We start from the raw sequence: 12546 nt of genomic DNA on the forward strand, positions 1-12546 counted from the left end.
TTTGCTCGGCACTGCCTCAAATCCAACAAAACTGCAACGGTGTTTACATGTACATTGTACATGTATCTTTACATGTGCATATATGTATGTATGTATATATATATATATATGTATATATATATATATATATATATATATATATATATATATATATATATATATATATATATATACATACATATATACAGTATATATATATATATACACACACATATGTGCGGGTGCATATGTGTGAGTATGTGTGTGTTTTTGTATGTCTGAGAGAAGGCTTTTCTTTGATTTAGATTCAATTTCACACCCCTCTGCCAATGTCCTCCCAATTTTGCATAATTTGTGCTCTGGGTACCGAGGGTCAGGGCATGGGCAAATCCCCCCCCCCTCCCCCACACCAAGGCAATTATCTGTATGTATATATGTACGTATGTATGTACGTATGTGTGTGTGTATGTTTGCATATATGTGTACATCTCAAAATCATAGAAATAACAAGAAAAAGGGCAATCAGAGATTGCAAACCCTCGCCAGGATGTATTTTCAGTGGTTTTTAAGGCTTTTGTGTTAAAACAAATATGGCGGCCGAACCACGTGACCGATGACGTCATCATTTTTTTTTTCTAAACTAATTTATTCCTACATTATGCTCAAGGAATTTCATCTTGATCGGATGAAGTTTTGTACTTGTCGAATTGTGACGTCATAATGGAGGCACCTATGACATCATCATTAACATATTTTATTCTGCATGGAGAGTTCTTTACAATGAGCCATGTCTCAATTTTTCCTATTCAGCACTTTCGGATATATAGAGGTGCAATTTTTTTCGGTTTTTCCAATATGGCGGCCGAACCACGTGACCTGTGACGTCCTAATTAGCAAAAAATTATACAGGTGGAGGTGCACCTATGGTGAAAATTTAATGTCAATCGAACAAAGGTTGCAGAGAAAATCATATTTATTCTGTGCGGACAAACAAACAGACAGACAAACAGACAAACAAACAAACAAACAAGAAGACGTCATGTGGAGCACGATACTTGCAAAATCCACCTCCCACACCCAAGCAAATTTTTCCCATTGATACAGCACATTGTCCATTTCATCAAGATTAAATTTGACAATCTTGATCAAAGCTCGGGTCAACAGGAAGAAAAGTGACGATTTTTCAGATGAAAAATGATGATTTTGTAAGGTTGACCTTTGACTTTTTGACCTCGAAAACAGTTAGTTTCCCGATCTAGTGACGCAATGTGCAAATGCTGTTCAATTTTCAAGTCAATCGGATAAAAATTGAGGATTTTAAAAACTTGGCCTACGTTGACCTTTTGGCCGATGTTGACCTCAAAAATAGTTGGTGGTTGAATTCAGTGACCATATATGTAAATCCTCTTCGAATTTCAAGTCAATCAAATGAAAATTGATGATTTTAGAAAATCGGCCTATGTTGACCTTTTGGCTATGTTCACCGAAAATATAATTTGTGGTTGAATTCAGTGACCAGATATGCAAGTTCTCTTCAACGTTCAAGTCAATTGGATGAAAATTGAGGATTTTAGAAATTTGGCCGATGTTGACCATTTGGCCTGTGTTGACCTTTTGGCCTATGTTGACCTCAAAAATACTTAGTGGTTGAATTTAGTGACCAGATATGCAAGTTCTCTTCAAATTTCAAGTCAATCGGATGCAAATTGAGGATTTTAGAAATTTGGCCGATGTTGACCTTTTGGCCTATGTTGACCTCAAATATACTTGGTCGTTGAATTCAGTGACCAGATATGCAAGTCCTCTTCAAATTTCAAGTCAATCGGATGAAAATTGAGGATTTTAGAAATTTGGCAAAGTTGGTGACCTTTGGCCTATGTTGACCTTTTGACCTTTTGACCCCAAAAACGATAGGGTTCTCAATTGGGACGACCTATACAACTTGGTAAAGTTTCGTGACGATCGGTTTAGAATTGTGACCTGTAGGCCGGTGACAAACAAACAGACAAATAAACAGATGAAAAATCGGTCAGAGACCGAGGACTTGCCGGAATGTACTTTTTTAACGGCCATTTTGGACAAATATGGCGGTCGAACCACGTGACCTATGACGTCATCATTATTTGTTTTCTAAACTAATTTATTCCTTGATGATGCTCAAGAAATTTCACCTTGATCGGATGAAGTGTTGTACTTGTTGAATTATGACGTCATAATGGAGGCACCTATGACATCATCATTAACATATTTTATTCCCCATGGAGAGTTCTTTACAATGAGCCATGTCTCAATTTTTTCAATTTGTGAGGGATGTAAGACCCATTATTTGATGAGATGGGGACAGAGTGGACAAAAGTACCATATTTTCTCTAGGTGGTCTACATGCTTTATGCTTGCAGATTTTAATATGTTCCAAGGTAGCACAGCAATAGTTTCCGAGAAACAGACGATTTAATTCACAAAGCGTGGCGACCGCGGACAAATTATTGGTTGTGGTCGTGTCTTTGACAACCGACATTAATCAAATGAAAAAAGACTTCGAATAGATTCATTATTTTAAATGAGTCATCCAATAAGCCACTGGACTAAAAGAAACTAAGAATTTTAATTTTGTATTTGTAATTTTGTATTTTGTATTTTGTAATTGTTTATGTGTTATAAAAAAGTTAATTTTATAGTTTACTCTGTTTCAGGGTTGACCTATAGTGGATGAAGGATGGATTGGCAAGCTTGTTTGATTTGCCAACAAACAACTAGTGAGAAGTTGAACTGCCCCTTGAAGGCCCATGGGAGTCAAGACAAGTCGCAGCCATATAAAAACTTTCTGAATATCGTCAGTGAATTTCGGGGACTGCGCATGCTACCTGTGACTCTTCCCTTTGACGAAAGCATCACAGCAGACGACCTGGTCAATAACCAGGCTCAGTGGCACAGAACTTGTTATGGCAAGTTCAGCAAATGCAAGTTAGAACGAGCAAAAAGAAAAAGAGAGTTTGAAGAAGCAGGAGCATCTGGTGAAGGTGTGCAAGAAAAGCGACAGAAGGTTCGTCATTCAGTGACAAAGAACAATTGCATGTTTTGTTCAAAGTCTGACGGCCAGCTCCATGAATTTATGACAATGGGTGCTGACCAGAACATCAGACGAATGGCAACTGACCTACAGGATACAGCAGTACTCTCAAGAATTGCTGCTGGAGATGTAATAGCTGTAGATGGCATGTACCATTTGAACTGTCTCACTGAGTTCCGGAACCGCCATCACACTTTCTTGAGGGTTCAAAGAAAACAAAAAGATTCTGATGGGAGTCAAATGGAAAAAAAGAAAAAAGAAGCTCGGGCTTTTATTGAGCTGACAAGCTACATAGAGGCTTCAGTAGAAGATGGAACTTTCTGTTTCAAGTTGTCTGAGTTGCGGCACATGTATGAAGCACGTCTAGCTGCACTTGGAATTCAGAAAGAAGTCAACAAAGTGCGCTTCAAAGAACAAATTCTCCACTTCTTTCCCAAAGCACAAGAACAAAATGATGGAAAAAACGTGGTGCTTATTTTTGATCAAGGAATGAGGCAAATGCTGAAACAAGCCTTCACTGATTATGAAGGAGATGCTTCCATTTTGGCAAAAGCTGCCAAAATCATCAGAGAGGACATTTTCAAGTTTGAAGGATTTCATTTTGATGCAACCTTTCCACCAAATTGCCAAGAAGACTCAATACCAACAACACTGAAAATGCTTGTCTCAATGATGTTGAAAGGACCTACTTTGAAAAATCAAGAAACTCAAGAATCACAGGCTACACTTACAATATGTCAGACAGTAATCTTCAACCGCACAAAAACGGCTAAGAGTGGGGCAAAGCAGCGACATTCTTTGTCCTCTGAGCCCCCATTGCCATTGTACATAGGGTTGAATGAACACACACTGACGCGGTCCAAAAAAGGGATCACTCGTTTGCATGACTTGGGCCTCAGTGTCAGCTATTCCCGGATTCTTCAGCTTGAGAATCAACTAGCCTCTGCAGTTTGCCAGAAAGCACAAAGAGAAGGCGTTGTCTGTCCGTCTCAGCTTCGTATTGGACTGTTCACTGCGGGTGCAATGGATAATCTGGACCACAATCCTTCAAGCACCACAGCCAAAGGTTCCTTTCACGGAACTGGGATAAGCCTCTTTCAGTCGCCCACTTCCTCCAACAAAGGACAGGAAAGAGAGGCCATCACTCTTCTTCCACAGAGTGAAGAAAAAGATTTCTCCTTGCCCGACAATTTCAGTGTTGTGCCAGCTGTATCCCTAAAAGCATCTGCAGTCGAAATTCCAAACAAGAACCGCAGTCAGACTGTCATGACAAATATGGAGGCAGCCATGGAGAAGGAGAAACTGTGGCTTAAAACAGCTCTGGATCTGATTGAGAAAGACAAGCTGGACAAGGGGGACTGCGTGGCTTGGTCAGCTTATCATGCATCTCAGCAAGATGAGTCATCTTTCAAGGAGAAAACACCTGCTTTGTCCCAACTGTTGCCTTTCTTCTATGAAAAGGCAGCTACAGCTGCAATGGTCAAACACGGCATGGACATTGTGCGTCGTTCGACAGATTTTCTCAACAATGGACAAATCCCGGTGATTGCAATGGATGCACCACTGTTTGCTCTTGCCAAGTACGTCCAATGGAAATGGCCTGAAACACATGGTGAGGACAAGATTGTAGTCATGTTTGGGGGCTTGCATATTGAAATGGCTCTGTGGAAGACTGTCGGTGATTACCTAGATTGCTCTGGGTGGACCAATGCACTGACACAGGCAGGGATTGCTTCATCAGGCACAGCAGAGTCGTTTCTGAGCTGTTCTCACGTAACCAGAACACGCCATGCCCATCAAGTTAACGCTGTCGTTTTGAGACAACTCCAAAAAGAAGCATTTCTCACCTTGCAGCCGGAAGCAGAAGAAGAGTCAGAAGACGCTTGGCTACAAGAAATGGTGAGAAAGAGCCCCACATTTCAGTATTGGGACACCATACTCAGACTTGAACTCCTTGTTCTTCTGTTTGTCAGAGCACATCGTGAGGCTGACTTTGCATTGTATGTGGGTTCCCTGAAAGCTCTGGCCAAGTCTCTGACATCTCTGACAAGTCTCTGAAAGCTCTGACATCAATTCTTCCTGGGAATTCTTCCAAAGCAAACTGATCTCTCTCATGCACAGATTTATCCCATCTCGCCTTCAATTGTCTTACCCTTCCTCCCGTCCATGGTACACTGAATCTTGTGGTGAGGCAGTTGCCCTGAAACAACTTGCCTTTGCCTCTTGGAAGGCTAATCCAACTGAAGGAAATCTCAGTTCCTTCCACCAAGCTCGGAACAAGTGTGTGTCTACCCTCAGGAGTGCCAGGAAGCACTATCTCTCCTCACTCAAGAATGAACTCTCAAACCTGTCTCCTTCCTCCAAATCCTGGTGGCGTCTGGTCAAATCCGTCTCTGGTGTTTGTTCCCCCTCCATCCCCTCCCTTACCTCAAATGGCCACACAGTTGACATCGCACGTGACAAACTGATCGCACGTGACAAAGCCGAATGCCTCAACTCTGTGTTCGCCTCGAAATCCTTAGTCCCAAACCCATCTCTCTCTGTTCCCACCTTTCCCAGTCAAACCCAACTGCTCCTGGACTCTGTGTCCTTCTCTCCTGACAAGGTGGAGGAGTTTTTGTCAAACCTCGACTCTGATTCTGCAACTGGACCAGACGGCATCAGCCCACGGGTCCTAAAATCCTGCTCTGCCGCTCTATCTCACCCTCTCTCTGTTCTTTTCACCCTATCTTTTGCTCAAGGTCATCTGCCAGCATCCTGGAAATCAGCTAACATTACCGCTTTACACAAAAAAGGTGCAAAAACAGATCCTTGCAACTACAGACCAATCAGCCTGCTCCCAATTATCAGCAAAGTCATGGAATCCATCATTGCTTCGGATATGAAATCTTTCCTCTTCTCCAATGGCTTGATCTCTGATCATCAATTTGGTTTCAGACCAGGTCACTCTACTCTGGACATGCTGCTTCTGCTGTCTCAACAATGGATGGAGGTCCTCAATGCCAAACAGGAAATCAGAGCTGTCTCCCTTGACATATCAAGGGCCTTTGATACGGTCTGGCACCCAGCTCTGCTCACCAAACTCTCCTCCTATGGTATCCATGGAAATCTCCATGCATGGCTTGCGGACTTCCTCTCTGGTCGTAGTCAACGTGTGGCCCTGAATGGATTTCTCTCATCTCCCCTTCCTGTTCAGGCTGGAGTTCCCCAAGGAAGTGTGCTGGGCCCTGTGCTTTTTCTGGTCTTTATCAATGATCTCTCTGACTCTCTGGAAAATCCTCTCTATCTCTTTGCTGATGACTCCACTCTCTGCCGCTCCATTCCTCTTCCCTCAGATCGGCAGTCTGCAGCCTCCTCACTCTCTGAAGACCTGGACAAAATCACAGACTGGTCAAACAAGTGGAACATGTCTTTCAATCCTGCCAAATCTCACTCTCTTACTATGTCTCTCCGAAAAGATCGACTGGACAACCCTCCCATCTACTTTCTCAACAATCCTCTCCAAGAAGTTCTGTCACTCAAGCTTTTGGGTCTCACTATCTGCCATGATCTTTCTTGGGAAAACCACATTTCCAAGCTGGCCTCCAAAGCCAGTCGCCGACTGGGCATCCTCCTTCGTGCGAAGTCCTTCCTCGGCACACCTGAGCTCCTCACCACATACAAGGCTTTCATCCGCAGCTCAATGGAATACTGTTCTCCCCTATGGGCTGGTGCTCCTGCCTCACACCTGGCTCGGCTTCACGCTGTTGAATCCAAAGCTTTCAAAATCATTGGAATCTCCCGCGATGAAGCTATCTCTGAGGGCCTTTCACTCACTCACCGCAGGCAGGTAGGTGGTCTTTCTGTCTTCTACCGACTCCTCTCCGGCCTTGCTCCCCCAGCTCTCTCTGTGCTCTGTCCCCCAAATATTCCTACAGGTCGCACAAGATCTGCCAGCAACCCTCTGATGGTTAAACTGCCGAAATCTCGGCTCTCTGCTCACCTTCACTCTTTCATTCCTCTTTTCTCCCGCCTGTGGAACAAACTCCCACACTCCCTTCAATCCCTCTCCTCCCTCCAGGTCTTTAAAACAGCTGTTCACCACCATCTCTTATCTTCCCCCATCCATAACCTTGATCTTTTCTACCCCCACTAATTCACCCCAGATCCACCTTGTTTGAAATTCCAACTTATTTCCTGGAAATCCTGGCAGTGTCCATATGTTTATACCTCTCCCACCCCCCCCCCCCCCTTCACATGCCTCCCCCCCTTCACATGCCTCCCCCCCTTCACATGCCTCCCCCCCAAAGCCCTCTCCCTCCCACAGATCTCTCCATGTCTCCATGTCTCTCGGTCCCTGCTCTCAAATGTTGTGTTTGTGTCCTTCCCCCTCTCTCCCCATCTTGTCTACCGCTCCCGATGTTATTTGTTTTATGTGTCTGTTTGTCTTTCTGTGTGATTAATGTTCGCTCTTTCACGAGCCTCGATCTTGTATACAAAAAAATAAATAAAAAAAAAAGTAAAAAAAAGTGGTTCTTTGCCCTGGACCATCCGAATTATGCCCGCTGGGTTCCTGTTCACATTCGAGACATGGAAAATCTGCCGCCTTCTACCTTGGAAGAATTTGTTGAGCATGGTCATTGGGTTGTCTCAAAAACGGCAAACAAGTTCTCGAGTATGCCATTAGATCAGGCTCATGAACAAAATAATGACTTGGTGAAAGGTACTGGTGGAGCAGTCGGGCTTACAGAAAACCCATCGGCTCTCCGAAAATGGGTACTGGCAGGTCCAGAACAGGCACGCATGCTGACTGAGTTTGAAGACTGTTCAAGAGTAAACTGTGCAAAACACTCTCATCATGAAGAAGGTTTGTCAACTCAAGAGTGTTTCAAACAACAAACTCTCAGCCTTACGAGAATGTTCAAAGAAATGGGCAATCCTTTCTTGACTGACAGTGGAGAATTACTGACATTAGACTCTCATGATGTCCTCAATGATTCTGTCATACATACAGTCCGCACCATTGAGGATCTTGGCGAACACCAGTACAACGACTACTGCAACTCAGTTCTGACCGATTGTGAACGATCCATTCATGATCCCATCAAAAAGAACTCTTTGCGTCTGTTCAAGTGTCCAACTCCTAAAGACAAAAGCAAACAAGCAGACAAGATTGCAAATTTGAAGACTGATGTCAGCCTTTTCTCCAGACTATACATCGTGGCACAACACAGAGAGTCTGATATGGCTTCCTTTTTCAGCCATGAAAACCACCCGTTCCCTCCTTCTTTGTCTGACAGAGGAAAACTTCGTCTCGGAAAAAAATCTAATCTAATAACATGTTTAACAAAGACAGTGGAGGCATCTGCTCCACACTTACTGGACGATGTTCAGCCATATGACACAACTGAACTGGCAGAAGCCTTGGAGGAGCAACATCCAGAAATGATAGTCCTTGACGCTCCTCCTGAGCTACTCTCATCTTTGAAGAAAATATGTGAGAAAGATCTACCCGATACTTTTGATGTGAAGGTGCTTGACGGCGCAGCTGTGGTGCACCTTCTACCTGTTATTGGCGTGACGACATTTGAGGACTACGCTGCCGACGTGTTCTTGCCTCATGTGCGGCATCAGCTTCAGACTGCAGACAGGGTTGACATTGTTTGGGACAGGTATCTCAAAAACAGCATCAAATGTTCTGCCAGAGAAAAGAGAGGAAAAGGCATGAGAAGAAAGGTGTCCGGAAAGAACAAAATCCCAGGACAGTGGCAGGACTTCCTGCGTGATGCAGAAAACAAGGAGGAATTCTTTGAATTTCTGTCCAAGAAGATTGAAAGCAGTGAATTTCCTCCTGGCAAAACAGTGGTGGTGACACAAGGAGAAAATGTTGCCATCAGAGGAAGCGACCACGTCATACCTGCCTGCAACCATGAAGAGGCCGATACCAGAATACTCTTCCATGTGCAAGATGCATTACAGCAAGAATCAAAGACTTGCTTTGTTCGCACCGTGGACACCGATGTTATTATCATATTGATTGGCAGGTTTTACCACCTGCAAGACAAGAACAAGTTCTTGCCCGACACTGAACATTTGGGTTGGGTTTGGCACAAGAAGGAGCTTTTCCTACATTCATATCAATGCTCTGGCCCTAACTCTTGGCAAAGAAATGTCAACTGCCCTGCCAGTTTTCCACAGCTTCACAGGCTGCGATACAGTATCAGCCTTTCTTGGAAAGGGAAAAAGGTGTGCCTGGGAGACTTGGAAATCTTTCCCTGATGTGACCAAGGCCTTCATTGACATCGCCAGTCACCCTTTCAAAGAAGTGGACATCAGTGATAAGAACTTCAAACTTCTGGAGCGCTTCACCGTCCTCATGTACCAGAAGACAAGCGGACTTGAGACTGTGAATGAGGCTCGCAGGGAAATGTTTTGCCAACAAAGCAAAACCATGGACACTATTCCTCCCACACAAGGTGCCCTCCTACAACACACAAAGCGTTGTGTCTACCAAGCTGGAATCTGGAGAACAAGCGATCAATCTCAGCAGCAAATACCAACTCTAGAAAGATGGGGCTGGAAAATGGACGCCACCACTTGTTTTTGGATTCCACTGTGGACAACTGTACCAACTGCTTCAGAAGTATGTAGTGAACTTGTCAAGTGTAGCTGCAAAGCTGCTGCTGGATGTACTGGAAGATGTTCTTGCAAAAAAGCCCAGTGGAGATGTACAGACCTTTGCAAGTGTAACTGCATGAAGGATTAGATGTCAATTTCATATAAACATTTGACTTGCTAAACTCAAACGTTTTCATTTTCATTGCATCATACACCATGCTCACTTATAAATATGTTCTTCATTCTCTCTTCTTTCATACAAATTCTTTGTAGATAGTCTGTTTGGATTTCTGTGTCTTTAATTTGTCAAAATTAGACAAATTGATCAATAAAAATTAACCATTAGCAAGCCGAACAAACTTTTTTTGACTTTTTACATTTGTCGCGTCATCATTTTTTGATACATGTCACGTAAGAACATCAGCTGAGATTGATTTTGTGGAACATATCAAAAATTGTGCTACAGGACCTAACAAACATCTCCACAAAGTTTGGTGCTTTTGTCCACTCTGCCCCCATCATTTTGCTTACAGCCCTCACCAAATTCAGCACTTTCAGAGATATGGAGGTGCAAAGTTTTTCCAAGATGACGGCCGAACCACGTGACCGATGACGTCATCATTTTTCTTTTCTCCACCAGTTTATGCCGACATGGCGCTCAAGAAATTGCATCTTGATCGGATGAAGTTTTGTACTTGTCGAATTATGACATCATAATGGAGGCACCAATGACATCATCATTAACATTTTTTATTCCCCGTGGAGAGTTCTTTACAATGAGCCATGTCTCAATTTTTTCTATTCAGCACTTTCGGAGACATAGAGGTGCATATTTTTTCGGTTTTTCCAAGATGGCAGCCGAACCACGTGACCGATGACGTCATCTTTTTTTTTTTCTCCACCAGTTTATGCCGTCATGTCGCTCAAGAAATTGCATCTTGATTGGATGAAGTTTTGTACTTGTCGAATTATCAAATTATGACATCATAATGGAGGCCTTGGGAACGAGAGTTAAAAATTGGGCACAATCTATTCCAGGGCAAAACAAATATGTGTGTAAAGTTTGGCGATTCTATGTGCAATGGTGTAGACGTAGTGCTGCGCACAGACAGACAGACAGACAAACAGATGAAAAATCGGTCAGAGACCGAGGACTTGCCGGAATGTACTTTTTTATCGGCCATTTTGGACAAATATGGCGGCAGAACGACGTGACCGATGACGTCATCATTATTTGTTTTCTAAACTAATTTTTTCCTTGATGATGCTCAAGAAATTTCATGTTGATTGGATGAAGTTTTGTACTTGTCGAATTATGATGTCATAATGGAGGCACCTATGACATCATCATTAACATATTTTATTCCCCATGGAGAGTTCTTTACAATGAGCCATTACTCATTTTTTCTATTCAGCACTTTGAGATATAGAGGTGCAAATTTTTCCGTTTTTCCAAGATGGCGGCCAAACCACGTGCCCGATGACGTCATCATTATTTTTTTTCTCCACCAGTTTATGCCGACATGGCGCTCAATAAATTGCATCTTCATTGGATGAAGTTTTGTACTTGTCGAATTATGACGTCATAATGGAGGCACCAATGACATCATCATTAACATATGTTATTCCGCATGGAGAGTTCTTTACAATGAGCCATGTCTCAATTTTTTCTATTCGGCTCTGAGATATGGAGGTGCAAATTTTTTCGGTTTTTCCAAGATGGCGGCCGAACCATGTGACCGATGACGTCATCGTTCTTTTTTTTCTCCACCAGTTTATGCCGTCATGTCGCTCAAGAAATTGCATCTTGATTGGATGAAGTTTTGTACTTGTCGAATTATGAGGTCATAATGGAGGCCTTGGGCCGAGAGTTAAAAATTGGACACAGTCTCTTCCAGGGCAAGACAAATATGTGTGTAAAGTTTGGCAATTCTATGTGCAACGGTGTAGACGTAGTAATGCGCACAGACAGACAAACAGACAAACAGACAGACAGATGAAAAATCGGTCAGGGACCGAGGACTTGCCGGAATGTTCTTTTTTTATCGGCCATGTTGGACAAATATGACGGCCTAACCATGTGTCCGATGACGTCATTATTTGTTTTCTAAACTAATTTATTCCGAGATTATGCTCAAGAAATTTCATCTTCATCGGATGAAGTTTTGTACTTGTCGAATTATGACGTCATAATGGAGTCACCTATGACATCATAATTAACAAATTTTATTCCCCATGGAGAGTTCTTTACAATGAGCCATGTCTCATTTTTTTCTATTCAGAACTTTCGGAGATATAGAGGTGTAAATTTTTTCGGTTTTTCCAAGATGGCGGCTGAACCACGTGACCGATGACGTCATCATTATTTGTTTTCGAAACTAATTTATTCCCAGATTGTGCTCAAAAAATTTCATCTTGATCGGATGAAGTTTTGTACTTGTCGAATTATGACGTCATAATGGAGGCACCTATGACATCATCATTTACATATTTTATTCCCCATGGAATGTTCTTTACAATGAGCCATGTCTCAATTTTTTTCATTCAGCACTTTCAGCACTTGACAGAGGTGCAAAGTTTTTCGGTTTTTCCAAGATGGTGCCTGTACCAGTGTACCACATGACGCAAACGTCATAATTATTATTAAATTATTCTACAGGAGGAGGCGCTCCTATAGTGAAAATTTTGTCTCAATCGGACCAACGGTTGCTGAGAGAATGAATTTTAAAACAATAGACATGCCACACGTACGCAGGTACGCAGGTACATAATCGAATGCCTAACCCTGCTTTTCGCTTCACGAGCGCAGGGTACCGACAACATGACACTGGAGAAACTGAACTCAAACAAGGAAATGAGGCCATTTGGCCCAACATTGCCAGAGTGCACTCCCGGGTTAA

The 12546-nt window shown here is 42.8% G+C and overlaps 1 protein-coding gene across 1 annotated transcript; it reads left to right on the forward strand.

Annotated features, from left to right (window-relative positions):
• The first annotated feature begins 2589 nt into the window (after positions 1–2589).
• On the forward strand, positions 2590–9999 carry LOC144893168 (uncharacterized). Its single transcript, XM_078782809.1, has 2 exons — positions 2590–3947; positions 9670–9999. Exons 1-2 carry the CDS (start codon positions 2696–2698, stop codon positions 9792–9794), a joined length of 1377 nt encoding a protein of 458 aa, XP_078638935.1. The 5' UTR covers positions 2590–2695; the 3' UTR covers positions 9795–9999.
• The last annotated feature ends 2547 nt before the right edge of the window (positions 10000–12546 follow it).

This window comes from Myxine glutinosa, chromosome 8 (assembly GCF_964187855.1).
Source record: "Myxine glutinosa chromosome 8, kmMyxGlut1.1, whole genome shotgun sequence".
Classification (NCBI taxonomy): Eukaryota; Metazoa; Chordata; class Myxini; order Myxiniformes; family Myxinidae; genus Myxine; species Myxine glutinosa.